Source organism: Salvelinus namaycush, chromosome 21 (genome assembly GCF_016432855.1).
Source record: "Salvelinus namaycush isolate Seneca chromosome 21, SaNama_1.0, whole genome shotgun sequence".
Taxonomy (NCBI): Eukaryota; Metazoa; Chordata; class Actinopteri; order Salmoniformes; family Salmonidae; genus Salvelinus; species Salvelinus namaycush.
The window spans coordinates 40,462,176-40,477,480 of record NC_052327.1 but is presented as its reverse complement, the minus strand read 5'-3'; the positions used below and the strand labels follow the sequence as shown (position 1 = coordinate 40,477,480).

The 15,305-nt window shown below is 42.4% G+C and overlaps 1 protein-coding gene across 5 annotated transcripts in view; it reads left to right on the top strand.

Annotated features, from left to right (window-relative positions):
* Nucleotides 1–857: 857 nt before the first annotated feature.
* Nucleotides 858–15,305, top strand: part of LOC120066375 (tripartite motif-containing protein 44-like) — an 84,692-nt gene continuing 70,244 nt past the window's right edge. For 4 of the 5 annotated variants that reach the window (XM_039017702.1, XM_039017700.1, XM_039017698.1 and 1 more), the window contains exons 1-2: nt 858–1,048; nt 1,814–2,484. In XM_039017702.1, coding sequence (XP_038873630.1) covers nt 1,861–2,484 — 624 coding nt within the window. In that variant the 5' untranslated portion in view covers nt 858–1,048; nt 1,814–1,860. Of the gene's footprint in view, nt 1,082–1,813; nt 2,485–15,305 lie in introns of all 5 variants that reach the window. The other variant, XM_039017699.1, reaches the window with a different exon arrangement.

Sequence of the window (15,305 nt, the reverse complement as noted above, 5' to 3'; positions counted from 1 at the left end):
CCCAACCTTATATTGACTCCAGATTCCATCTCTCTCCAAACAACGTGGCTCACTGGGTCAAGAAAAAGAATGGAATAATCTGATCAGGGTTTAGTGAGTAGGTGGTCTTGTCATATCAATTAAAGCTCTGACTAACCCCTCTGCATAGTTTCACTCTCTCTGGGAGACCCCGTGTTTTACCTTCTTTGAAATTAAACCCCTTTATTTTACCATTGATTTTTCTTTATTTTCCAGTGCAAATTGCCCAAGATTTGGACAATGGGTATAATTTGGGCTCATTGTGTAATTGTATTTGGGGTATATTGTAATTAGAATCAAGTCAATGTACTAAATTGTTGTTGTTTTGTTATTTTTCCTCTGCTGTTTATTCTCTTGCAGAGAGGCTTGTCCAGCTGTGTACTTTTATATGAGAACGTGAAGTGCTTTTTTATTACAGTCAATTCAATTGGTCTTTCAGCTGCTCAATTGGCAAAACATCTTCATCCGCATCCAGCGAGACCCAGACTGTGATTACAGCTTAGACTGTAAAACTTATTTATGTTTCACCATAGAGTAGAATGCAGCACTCACTGGCCAAACACCAAACACTGCTGCTTATGTGGAGCTCAGCTCAATAGCCTCTTAGCTCTCTCTAAGGAGGAGAACAGTGGAAGAGTTTGTTTCCTCTCCCTCTCAAGCCTACTAATCCTGCTGCATTGTCTGTGTTTGCTAGCAGGCTGCTCTCTCTGCCTTTTGTTGTGGTTGTCAAATCAGTTTCTCTCTCCCACCTCTGTGTGTCTCTCTCTCCGGCTGCCACTAGAGAACCAGGAAGTAAAGAGAGAAAGAGAGAAAAAAATACCCAGCAGCTGAGGAAAACAAGGAAGTGAATACAGCCAGCTTCAACTGTGAAGTGAAAGGTAGCAAATTAGAGCACAGAGAGCAGGGCAGCTGTGCTAAGGAAGTGCTAGCTAGCTAACGTCATCACTGGCTGTGCTCTCCGCAGCAGAGAGAGAAACAAAGAGTGACAGAAAGCGAACAAAACTGCAGAGCCTGCCTCACAGATATACCAGTGAGTACACATTGGGAACCGAGCTTCACACGGGTAGGCCCCATAGGGGGGGAGAGAGAGAGAGAGTGTGTGTGTGTCGGTGTGTGAAAGAGTCAGAGAAATGGAGATAGCAGAGTGGAGAAGAGAATTGAAGAGTAGGGGGAGTTTTATGTGCAGTGAGGCCCAGTTGGTGGTTGTTTGTGTCAGAAAGGAGAGAGAATAGCCAAGCTGTGCTCAGGAGAGGTAGGCCCCCACGGAGCGAGAGAGGAAAAGAGAGAGAGAGAGCACAAAACATAGTTTTGTATGCAGCTCAGGCTCTGCTGTGTGTGTCAGGCAGGCAGCGTGGGTAGCCTCCATTCTTAAAATGCTCTCCCGTAGAGTGAAATAAATGAAAGGGGGAGGGAGAGGAGAGAAAAACAAAATGATTGAAGCATGAAATGGTCTGTCCCTAATGCTGGACAGAAAGAGGAGGAGCTTGGAGAGAAAGAGAGTGTGTATGCATTAGATAATGCAGGTATGCACTCTCACCAGTTGCATTAGATAATGCAGGTTTGCACTCTCACCAGTTGTGTGTGTATCTACAGTGTGTGTATGTGGGGAAAAGTATGCAAACAAAGAGGGGTGTGTTTGCAGACAAAAGCAGTAAACTTTGGCAGGTACAGTACCTTTGAAAGGGATGTGTTTTGTTTTTCCTCTGACAGTAGTCCCTACAACTTGTTACTCTTGCTTAGGTCAAGTAAGTACCTATTTATATACCCTGTCCTCTACCACTCATCTCTCCCACAGGGTGTCCTTCACTTACCCCCCTACTCACCCTACTCAGACCCACTACAATGACAGACCAAGGGGAACCCTGGAGAGGAAGTGGAGGACCTGATGAGGACGAGCTACCGCAGATGGATGGGTCATGTGATGCGTGTGAGCCTGACGAGGCCCAGCCGGCGACCCAGGTGTGTCACACCTGCAGCTTCGCCTTCTGCCCTGCCCACGCCGAGAAACACGCCTGCAGCACACGACACCAGCTAATGCCCTATGGCCAGGAAGTGTTGCAGCCCCAGTCCCAGTCCCAACGGCTGGGCAGGGCCAGACACACAAGGGAGGGGGCAGGGGAGGAAAGGGTACAGGGAATGAGGCCTGCGACAGAGCCAGGGGTGGTGGAAAATGCGGCATGCGGTGGGGCTGGGATACAAGAGAACGGTGTGTGTGGAGGAGAGAGAGACCAGGGGAAGGGGAAGGTTGATGATGAAGATGGCGATGAAGAGGCAGTGGCGGCTCTAGAGGGGGTTAGTAAGAGGGACACAGTGACAGTGGAGAGGCTGCGCTGTAAGGAGCACGGCCAGGAGGGCACTCTCTATTGCAAGGCTGACGAGAAGGTCATCTGTGTGGTGTGTGCCGTGCAGGGGGAGCACCGTGAACATGAGATCATCACCCTGCGCGAGGCCTACGTCTGGCAGAAGGTGAGTTGCACATCCTTCACGCATTCAGTGTCTTCAGAAAGTATTCTTAACACTTGACTTATTCAACATTATGTTGAATTCAAAATGAATATTAAAAAAATCTCACCCATCTACACACAATAACCCATAATGATGAAGAGAAAAGATGTTTTTAGATTTAAAAAAAAAAGTTAGTGAAATTGAAATGCAGAAATATCTCTTTTACGTAAGTATTCACACCTCTTCGCTATGACACAGCATATTGAGCTCAGGTGCATCCAATTTCCTTTAATCATCATGATTAAAGGAAATGTCACGTTCTGACCTTAGTTTCTTTTTATGTCTTTGTGTTAGGTTGGTCAGGGCGTGAGTTGGGGTGGGTAGTCTATGTTCTGTTTTCTATGTTGTTGTATTTCTATGTCTGGCCTGATATGGTTCTCAATCAGAGGCAGCTGTCGATCGTTGTCTCTGATTGAGAATCATATTTAGGTAGCCTGTTTTCCCCATTTTGGTTGTGGGTGGTTGTTTCCTGGGTTTGTGTTTGTGTCACCATTCAGGACTGTTTCGGTTTTCGTTTTCATTCACTTTGTTATTTTTGTATTTTGTAGTGTTCAGTTTATTATTAAAATATGACGAACACTTACCACGCTGCATATTGGTCCGATCCTTCATACTCCTCAGACGAAGAGGACGAGAATCGTTACACTTGAGACGTCACTACAACTTGATTGGAGTCCACCTGTGGCCAATTATATAAGGTCCCACAGTTGACAGTGCATTTCAGAATGAAAACTATACCATGAAGTCCAAGGAAATAATTGTGATGAGGCATATATCTGGGGAAGGGTATAACACCATTTCTAGAGTGTTGAAAGTTTCCAAGAGCACAGTGAAGAATATCCCCAGACTCTGCCTAGAGCTGGCCTTCTGACCAAATTGAGCAACCGGGCAAGAAGGACCTTGGTCAGGGAGGTGACCAAGAACTCAATGACCACTCTGACAGAACTACAGAGTTCCTGGGCTGAGATGTGAGAACTTGCCAGAAGGACAACAGTCTCTACGTCACGCCACTTCACCAGTTATCAGAGTCAGTACAGCCACCCGGTTTCTTCACGCATCGCGCCGACAGAAACAAACATATCTCTGGTAAGAAGAAGGGCGGGGGTGTATGCCTTATGATTAACGAGTCGTGGTGTGATCATAACAACATACAGGAACTCATGTCATTTTGCTCAACTGAACTAGAATTCCTTACATTAAAATGCCGACCGCATTATCTACCAAGAGAATTCTCTTAGATCATAATCACAACCGTGAATATCCCCCCCCCCCCCCCCCCCCAAGCAGACACCTCGACCGCCCTGAAAGAACTTCATTGGACTCTATGTCAACTGGAAACCATATATCCTGAGGCTGCATTTATTGTAGCTGGGGATTTTAACAAAACTAATCTGAAAACAAGGCTCCCTAAATTTTATCAGCATATCGATTGCGCAACCCGGGCTGGCAGCGTTCTGGATCATGGCTACTCTAACTTCCGCAATGCATACAAAGCCCTCCCTCGCCCTCCTTAGCAAATCTGACTACAACTCCATTTTGTTGCTCCCAAGCTATAGACAGAAACTAAAACAGGAAACGCCCGTGCTCAGGTCTGTTCAATGCTGGTCCAACCAATCGGATTCCACACTTCAAGATTGCTTCGTTCACGGTGACTTGGATATGTTCCGGATAGCCTCAGACAACAACATTAATGTATATGCTGATTTGGTAACCGAGTTTATTAGCAAGTGCAGCGGTGATGTTGTACCCGTGTTGACTATTAAAACCTTCCCCAACCAGAAATCTTGGATTGATGGCAGCATCCGTGCAAAACTGAAAGCGCGAACCACTGCTTTTAATCATGGCAAGGCGACCGGAAACATGACCGAATACAAACAGTGTAGCTATTCCCTCTGCAAGGCAATCAAACAAGCTAAGCGTCAGTATAGAGAGAAAGTAGAGTTGCAATTCAACGGCTCAGACACGAGACGTATGTGGCAGTGTCTACAGTCAATCATGGACTACAAAAAGAAAACCAGCCCCGTTGCGGACAACGACGTCTTGCTCCCAGACAAATTAAACAACCTATTTGCTCGCTTTGAGGACAATACAGTGTCACTGACACGGCCCGCTACCAAAACCTGTGGGCTCTCCTTCACCGCGGCCAACGTGAGTAAAACATTTAAACGTGTTAACCCTCGCAAGGCTGGCGGCCGGGACGGCATCCCTAGCCACGTCCTCAGAGCATGCGCATACCAGCTGGCTGGTGTGTTTACGGACATATTCATTCAATCCCTATCCCAGTCTGCTGTTCACACATGCTTCAAGAGGGCCACCATTGTTCCTTTTCCCAAGAAAGCTAAGTTAACTGAGCTAAACGACTATCGCACTTCCGTCATCATGAAGTACTTGAGAGACTAGTCAAGGATCATATCACCTCCACCCAAGGTGGTCTAAGGCACTGCATCGCAGTGCTAGCTGTGCCACCAGAGATTCTGGGTTCGAGCCCAGGCTCTGTCGCAGCCGGCCGCGACCGGGAGGCCCATGGGGCGGCGCACAATTGGCCCAGTGTCGTCCGGACCCTCCGTAAGGGAGTGTTTGGCCGGCAGGGATATCCTTGTCTCATCGCGCATTAGCGACTCCTGTGGTGGGCCGGGCGCAGTGCACACTGACCAGGTCGCCAGGTGTACAGTGTTTCCTCCGACACATTGGTGCGGCTGGCTTCCGGGTTGGATGTGCATTGTGTCAAGAAGCAGTTTGATTGGGTTGTGTTTCCGGGGACGCATGGCTCTCGGCCTTTGCATTTCTCGAGTCCGTACGGGAGTTGCAGCGATGAGACAAGACTGTAACTACTACCAATTGGATACCACGAAATTGGGGAGAAAAATTGGGTATTTTTTTTTCTTCTAAAATAAAAAATATCACCTCCAACCTACCTGATACCCTAGACCCACTCCAATTTGCTTACCGCTCCAATAGGTCCACAGACGAAGCAATCACACTGCACACTGCCCTAACCCATCTGTACAAGAGGAATACCTATGTAAGAATGCTGTTCATCGATTACAGCTCAGTATTTAACACCTTAGTACCCTCCAAACTCATCATTAAGCTCGAGACCCTGGGTCTCGACCCCGCCCTGTGCAACTGGGTCCTGGACTTTCTGACAGGGGGTAGGAAACCGGGTAGGAGGGTAGGAAACAACATCTCCACCCTGCTGATCCTGTATTCCCTGTTCACCCATGACACCTCCAACTCAATCAACAAGTTTACAGACGTCACTACAGTGGTAGGCTTAATTACCAACAACGATGAGACGGCCTACAGGGAGGAGGTGAGGGCCCTCGGAGTGTGGTGTCAGGAAAATAACCTCACACTCAACGTCAACAAAACAAAGGAGATGATCGTAGACTTCAGGAAACAGCAGAGGGAGCATCCCCCTATCCACATCGATGGGACGGTAGTGGAGAAGGTGTAAAGTTTTAAGTTCCTCGGCATATACTCCACGGACATACTGAAATGGTCCACCCACACCTCAGGAGGCTGAAGAAATTTGGCTTGTCACCAAAAACACTCACAAACTTTTACAGATGCACAATAGAGAGTATCCTGTCGGGCTGTATCACCGCCTGGTACGGCAACTGCTCCGCCCACAACCGTAAGGCTCTCCAGAGGGTAGTGCGGTCTGCACAACGCATCACCAGGGTTAAACTACTTGCCCTCCAGGACACCTACACCATCCGATGTCACAGGAAGGCCAAAAATATCATCAAGTACAACAACCACCCGAGCCACTGCCTGTTCACCCCGCTATCATCCAGAAGACGAGGTTAGTACAGGTGCATCAAATCTGGGACCGAGAGACTGAAAAACAGCTTCTATCTCAAGGCCATCAGACTGTTAAACAGCCATCACTAACATTGAGTGGCTGCTGCCGACATACTGACTCAAATCTCTAGCCATTGTAATAATTAAACATTTATTACATCCAATTTATCACTAGTCACTTTAAACAATGCCACTTTATATATTGTTTACATACCCTACATTACTCATCTCACATGTATATACTGTACTCTATACCATCTACTGCATCTTGCCTATGCCGCACAGCCATCACTCATCCATATATTTATATGTACATATTCTTATTCATAAGGTAGTTGTTGTGAAATTGTTAGATTACTTGTTAGATATTACTGCAATGTCGGAACTAAAAGCACAAGCATTTCGCTACACTCGCATTAACATCTGCTAACCATGTGTATGTGACCAATAACATTTGATTTGATTATTGGACATGACAGCACGCCTGGAGTTTGCAAAAAGACACTTGAAAGACTGAGAGCATAAGACAAAAGAGTCTGCTCTGATGAGACAAAAATGTAATCCTTTGGCCTGAAAGCAAAGACTACATCTGAAGAAAACCAGACACAGTTTATCACCCGTCTAACGCCATCCCTACCATGAAGCATGGTGGTGGCAGAATCATGCTATGGAGATGTTTTTCAGCGGCAGAGACAGGGAGACTGGTAAGGATGGAGGGAACAATGAACGGAGCCAAATAAAGTTAAATCTTTGATGATAACCTGCTTCAGAGTGCAAACAACCTTAGACTGGGCCAAAGATTTACTTTCCAACAGGACAATGACCCCAACCATACAGCCAAAGCAATGCTGGAATGGCATCAAAACAAGAATTTGAAAGTCCTTGTGTGGCCCAGCCAAAGCCCAGCCTTGAATCCCATTGAAAATCTGTGGAAAGACTTGAAGATTGCTCTTCACCACCACTCCCCATTTAACTTAACAGAGCTTGAGAAATAAAATCTGCAAGGAAGAATGGGAGAAAATTCCCAAATCCAGATGTGCAAAGCTGATACCAATACACCCAAGATGACTAAATGATTGTAATCCCCGCCAAAGGTGCTTTACAATGTATTGACTCAGGAGTGTGAATTCTTATGTAAATTAGATATGTATGTATTTAATTTTCAATAAATTAGCTAAAATTGCCAAAAACATGTTTTCACTTTATAATCATGGGGTATTGTGTGTAGATGGGTGAGAGGTAAAGGGTATGAATACTTTCTGAAGGCACTGTATCTTTAGGCGGACTCGCAGTGACTTCACATTGAGCATGATCACTACCTGTTTATTTAGATTCCGATTCAGAGATTGAGTGCTTAATAGTCACATGTATAGGGTTGCAGGTGTGATTGCACGGTATAGTAAAAATATTAGGCTCTGCGCTCCAACATGCAAGACAAAGTGAAATAAAATAAGGAAAAGGGTAATAAAAAAACAACATCAATAGAAATATAGAAATAGCACTATATACTGTACAACATAACTGTAGCAGTGATGAATAAATGAATGTCCATTGGGGTGGAGGCAGAGTAAAGACTATTTAGGGGATGTGGGGACCAAGTGAAAAAAAAAAAGTAATTAAAAAACTATAATAGACATATTGATGAATGTTGTTGGAGTGGGGGCAGAGTAAAAGTCAGTGGGGGGGGGGGGGGGGGGGTGTCCATAGGGGGAGAAGCAGAGGGGAAATGTCCATTTATAATGTAGATATGAACACCATACCAAATGTATAACATAGATATTAGACAGTGCCACATTTATAATATAGATATTGCACAGTACCACGTGGCAGATACAAATAGAGTAGAGGGCCTAGAGAGCTGCCCTGCGGTACACCACACTTTACATGTTTGACATTAAGGAAGCTTTCATTAAAGAAAACCATCTGAGTTCTATTAGATAGATACAGTAGCAGATATAATCATAGTACCACATTCATAACATGGATATAAGCACAATTCCACATTTGTAACAGAGGCATTACACAGTACCACATTTATAACATAGATATAAACACAGTACCACGTTTATAACATAGATATCATCAGCATACATGGACACAAATGCTTTGTTTAACCTCTCTAGGGTACGTGAGACGGGAGCGTCCCACCTCTTCAACAGCCAGTGAAACTGCAGGGCGCCAAATTCAAACATACATGTATTTTACACCATTTTAAAGATACACTTGTTGTAAATCCAGCCACAGTGTCCGATTTCATAAAGGCTTTATGACGAAAGCAAACCTAACGATTATGTTAGGTGAGTGCCTATTCATAGAATAACACAGCCATTTTTCCAGCCAAAGAGAGGATTCACAAAAAGCAGAAATATAGATAAAATGAATCACTAACCTTTGATGATCTTCATCAGATGACACTCATAGGACTTCATGTTACACAATACATGTATGTTTTGTTCGGTAAAGTTCATATTTATATCCAAAAATCTGAGTTTACATTGGCGCCTTACGTTCAGAAGTTCCAAAACGTCCTTTGATTTTGCAGAGAGCCACATCAATTTACAGGAATACTCATAATAAACATTGCTAAAAGATACAACTGTTATGCATGGAATTTTGTGTAGGATTTCAAAAACGCTTTACGGAAAGAGCAAAAACCATGCAATAATCTGAGGTCGGCGCTCAGAGCCCAATCAAGACACAAATATAGCCGCCATATTATGCAGTCAACAAAAGTCATAAATAGCATTATACATCTTCACTTACCTTTGCTGATCTTCGTCGGAATGCACTCCCAGGACTCCCACTTCCACAAGAAATGTTCGTTTTGTTCGGTAATGTCCATCATTTATGTCCAAATAGTTACTTTTGTTAGCGCGTTTGGTAAACAAATCCAAAGTCACGAAGCGCATTCACTAAAAGCAGACGAAATGTCAATAAGTTCTGTAACAGTCAGTAGAAACATGTCAAACGATGTATTGAATCAATCTTTAGGATGTTTTGAACATAAATCTTAAATAATGTTCCAACCGGAGAATTCCTTTGTCTTCAGAAAAGCAAATGGAACGGGAGCAAACTCTCATGTGAACGTGCATGGTCAGCTCGTGGCTACTGGCAGACCTCTGACTCATTCCTCTCTGCTTCGGCCCCACTTCACAGTAGAGGCATCAGACAAGGTTCTAAAGACTGTTGACATCTAGTGGAAGCCTTAGGAAGTGCAACATTACCAATATCCCACTGTATCTTCAATAGGAGCTGAGTTGAAAATCGACCAACCTCAGATTTCCAACTTCCTGGTTGGATTTTTTCTCAGGTTTTCACCTGCCATATGAGTTCTGTTATACTCACAGACATCATTTAAACAGTTTTAGAAACTTCGGAGTGTTTTCTATCCAAATATACTAATAATATGCATATATTAGCAACTGGGACTGAGTAGCAGGCAGTTTACTCTGGGCACGCTTTTCATCCAAACGTGAAAATGCTGCCCCCTATCCCAAACAATTTTTAACAATGAAAAATAGATTTTATTTGAGATTCTTCAAAGTAGCCACCCTTTGCCTTGATGACAGCTTGGCATTCTCTCAACCAGCTTCATGAATATGCATATTCTAGCTTTTATGGCTTTGTAGCAGGCCGTTTACTCTGGGCATGCTTTTCATCCGGACGTGAAAATACTGCCCCCTACCCCAAAGAAGTTAATGCCAGTGGCAGGTCATTGGTAAAAATAGGAAAGAGTAGAGGGCCTAGAGAGCTGCCCTGCGGCACACCACACTTTACATGTTTGACAATAAGGAAGCTTCCATTAAAGAAAACCCTCTGAATCCACGATATGGTAGAGGTTGAAAAGCCATACCACGTCATTTTTCTCGACAACAGGTTATGGTCAATAATATCAAAGGCTGTACTGAAATCTAGCAGTACAGCTCCCACAATCTTCTTATTATAAATGTATTTGAACCAATCATCAGTCATTTGTGTCAGTGCAGTACATGTTGAATGTCCTTCTCTATAAGCATGCTGAAAGTCTGTTGTTAATTTGTTTATAGAGAAATATTATTGTATTTGGTCAAACACAATGTTTTCCAACAGTTCATAGGTCTGCTGTTAGAAACAGTAAAGGCGGCTTTACCACTCTTGGGTAGCGAAATTACTTTTGCTTCCCTCCAGGCCTGAGGACAAAAACGTTCCTCTAGGCTTAGATTAAAGAAATGACCGATAGGAGTAGCTAGAGTCAGCTACCATCCTCAATAGCTTTTCATCTAAATTGTCAATGCCAGGAGGTTTGTCATTATTGATTGATAAGAAAAAAAAATTCCACCTCTCCCACACTAACTTTATAAAATTCAAACTTGCAATGCTTTTCTTTCATTATTCATTTTTTTATGCATGAGTACGATGGCTCACTGTTCATTGTTTGCCCACTTTATCAATTAAATAATAATTAAAAAAATTGGCAACATCAAATGCTATTGTGATCAATAAGCCATGTGATTCAATGAAAGGTGGAGTTGAATGTCTTCCTCCCCATAGTTTCAATTGAAGATTTTTTTATGTCATTTATCTTGGCTTCATAATACAGTTTCTTCTTCTTTTTGTTGAGTTTAGTCTTCATTTCTCAAGTTGCAGTAAGTCAGCCAGTCTTATTAGCCACTCCTTTCAACTATACAGTTTTTCATTTCCTCATCAATCCATGGAGTCTTAACAGTTCTGAAAGTCAATTTCTTAAATTCAATAATTTGAAGAAGCAATTTCATAAATTCATCAAGTGCAGTGTCTGGATGCTCCTGATTAATCACATCAGACCAACAAATATTTTTAACATCATCCACATAAAAGTCTCAGCAAAATCTTTTGTGTGATCTCTTATACTGTAGACTATTTTATGCCCAGCTTTTGGAACTTTGGCTTTCCTAGATATAACCACTATTGTGATCACTGCATCCAATGGGTATGACTATAGCTTTGGAACAAAGTTCTAAAGTATTAGTAAAAATGTGTGGATGATCTTGTTCCTGTAGTGTTTGTAAACACCCTGGTAGGTTGATTAATAACCTGAACCAGACTAAAGGCACTGGTTACAGTGAGAAGCTTCCTCTTGAGTGGACAGCTTGATGAAAACCAGTCAATATTCAGGTCCTCAAGAAAGTAGACCTCTCTGTTTACATCACATACACTATCAAGTATTTCACACATATTATTTAGATACTGACTGTTTGCACTTGGTGGCCTATAGCAACACCCCAAAAGAAAGGGCTTTAGATGTGCCAAGTGAAGCTGCAACCAAAACACTTAAACACTTTACATGAGATCTTCTCTACGCATTAGAAGCATATGGCTCTGAATACATACAGCAATATTCTTGTTTTGCTACTGCTGTATTATCTAATTAATTATCTAAGTGAGTCTCAGAAATAGCTAATATATTAATGTTATCTGATGTTAGCCAGTTATTGATTTCATTAACCTTATTTCTAAGGTTACATATATTCATAAGGGCTATTTTCAGCCCTTTCCTGGGTAGCTGATCAGAAATAGACATAATATGGAAAAGAGTGTTCAACAGGAAGTGACGTGTTGTGCAGTGCATGGATATGAATACTTTCTGAAGGTGCTAACATAGATATAAGCAGTCCCACCGTTTATAACATAGACATAAGCACAGTCCCACCATGTATGACATAGATATAAGCACATTCCCACCGTATATAACATATAAGCACAGTCATGGCATAACAAATGAAAGCAAAAGAGTTCTAAACTTACATTCCATTGTAAAGGGAGTGAGATATCTAAGCCACCTCTGTCCTTGAGTAGCTGAACTGCAAAGGTATTCTTCATGGTGAGAGAGCATACAGCACAGTGACACAGCCTGTATGTGACTCATTCTGTGCCCTCTACTGTATATGATCTACATAACATCACAATACATCCCCTACAGTATAGGAGAAACGATACAATCAATATTGTTTATGTATCTGTAATGTCAAATGATAGTAGTACACTAATAGAGCTGAGTAATATCATATGATAGTAGTGCACTAATAGAGCTGAGTAATATCAAATTATAGTAGTACACTAATAGAGCTGAGTGATATCATATGATAGTAGTACACTAATAGAGCTGAGTGATATCATATGATAGTAGTACACTAATAGAGCTGAGTAATATCATATGATAGTAGTGCACTAATAGAGCTGAGTAATATCATATGATAGTAGTACACTAATAGAGCTGAGTAATATCATATGATAGTAGTACACTAATAGTGCTGAGTAATATCAAATGATAGTAGTACACTAATAGAGCTGAGGAATCTCAAATGATAGTAGTACACTAATAGAGCTGAGTAATATCAAATAATAGTAGTACACTAATAGAGCTGAGGAATCTCAAATGATAGTAGTGCACTAATAGAGCTGAGTAATATCAAATGATAGTAGTACACTAATAGAGCTGAGGAATCTCAAATGATAGTAGTACACTAATAGAGCTGAGGCACTTATACAGCACCTCAAGTCAACACACTAGGGCTTTAGAAGAGTAGAGCAGAGTATCTCCATATGTTTAACACATAATGATGTCATGTATTAATAATAATAATTAAAAAATAATAATAATGTATGCCGTCATGGGACAGCTACAATGACATCATGACAAATTCTCCCAATTATCCAGCCCTATTAATAATGTGTTTGGAATATATTCCCGTGTCTGTTTGGCTAGGAATCAATTCCTTCCTGCGTCATGGCTTCCTTTCCAGATGGCTTTTTAATGCAGAAGTTTTACAGCCCGTCCCCTCCTGTCCCGTGACTCACCGACTAACTAACTGCTCTCTGTGGGCAGAGGAGATATCATGGAGCGAGAATGACACATCATCATCTTGACTACGGAGGGAGTAGAGATGACATTAGCAACGTGAATGTCCCACCCACCTGAGGATCTGTCTTTTTCAGCCATCTATTTCCTGCGTTTAAGTTATGCAAAATCCACTTGTCACGTCTTGCTGGATTGATTGCTTTCATTTCACTCCTGCGATTCTTTCATACTCTTGCTTGTCTGTCGTTTTTTCCCATTAATGTTCCAACCGCGGACATTTTTGTAATGACCTGTCTCAAACAACCCAGTAATGGCTTAAATGGGCTCAATGGAATACATAGGCCGTGTCCGAATTTCTTTATTTTATTTAACTTTATTTCAACAGGGTGCCCTGCATTTGACAATTTACACATTCTACAGAATACAAGCGACAGTTAAAATACAAAATATACAAAATACAATCATAGATATCATCTACATCTCTCAGCTACCAGGTCTTCTATCAATACTCTAAACTGTCTGAGCGGCACCAGAACATCCCATTTCAATGAGATCTGCATATTTTTCCAGCAGTTGGGCACATAAAAAAAAAAAACGGATCTACCCAATTCAGTGCAGACCCGAGGAACCTCAATAGTTAACCAACCCTGCAAACATGTTTTGTAACTCATGTATTCATACTTCAACAACAAAGTGAGGTATGTTGGAAGCTTGTGCAGTAGAGCTTTGTGAATAAAGAGGGAGTAATGAAGTGACCTAGATGAATTTATAATGAGGACCAGCCAACCTTTTGATACAGGATGCAGTGATGCGTATTTAAACTGTCACCAGTGATAAAGCGAAGGGTGGTATGGTAGACGGCATACAAAGGTTTAAGAGTAGTGGCTGCTGCAATCCGATAAATGGAATCACCATAGACAAGAACGGGCAGTAAGGTTGACTGTACCATCTGCTTCCTGCTATTTAGGGAGAGGCAAGATCTATGAAAAAAAAAAGCCCACTTTAAATCTTAGCTTTTTAACTAGCTTATCTGTATGTTTTTTAAACATTAGGTCTTGTCAATCCAAATACCTAGATATTTGTAGTCGGGAACCTGATCAATGGGAGAACCATCCAATTAATAAATAGGTAGTCCATCTGAAACGTCCTTTTGAGAACTATGGAGAACAACGTGTATTAGGTCTTGCCTGCATTATGTACAAGTGTCACGCCTGCTCCTGCTCTCCCTCTCTGGTGCTTGAGGGTGCTAGGCTGCCCTTCATTACGCACACCTGTCACCATCATTAAGCGCTGTAGCGCTCATTGGACTCACCTGGACTCCTTCCCTTTGTTGATTGCCCCGTCTATAACTGTCTGCTCCCCCGTTTGTTCCCTGTGTCAGCATTAATGTAGTTGTGTGTTCATGTCCAGACGCTGTCCTGTCCTGTTCCATGTCTGTTGCTATTAAATGCTCACTCCCTGTACCTGCTTCTCGTCTACCAACAAGTATTAAACCAACCAGAGCTTTCTGTAAGGTAATAAGGTCAGATTGCAGCTCTAACATAGCCTGGTCAACAGTTGGGGCAATGATATACATAACAGTGTCATTTGCATACAGATGAATATTACAAGTTTTAGCAAATAGACCAATATTATTTATATACGTTGTAAAGGGAGCAGGTCCCAGTACCGACACCTGCGGTACACTTTTTGTAATATCCAGGCAACTAGATGTAACACCATCAGAGATCACACATTGAGTCCTGTCTAACAGATCATTTTCAAACCACTTTCAAGAAGCCTGATCCAGGCCTATATCAGTCAACTTTTGAATGTGAGGGTCAATGGTATCGAAGGCCTTGGAAAGGTCTACAACTAAGGCAGCTGTAATGAGTGCGTACTGGCGGCAGAGAAGTCAGGCGCAGGAGAGAAAAGACTGTTACAACGGCGCAGTTTAATAATAAAAATCACCGTGAACAAAAACAATAAATATATACAATGGGACAACAACCCTTCGCACGCCAGACATGACGTGCCCAAACTCTTACAATAAACAATTCCGGACAAGGACATGAGGGAAACAAAGGGTTAAATACACAACATGTAATTATGGAATTGGAACCAGGTGTGTGGGAAGACAAAACAAATGGAAAATGAAAGGTGGATCGGCGATGGCTAG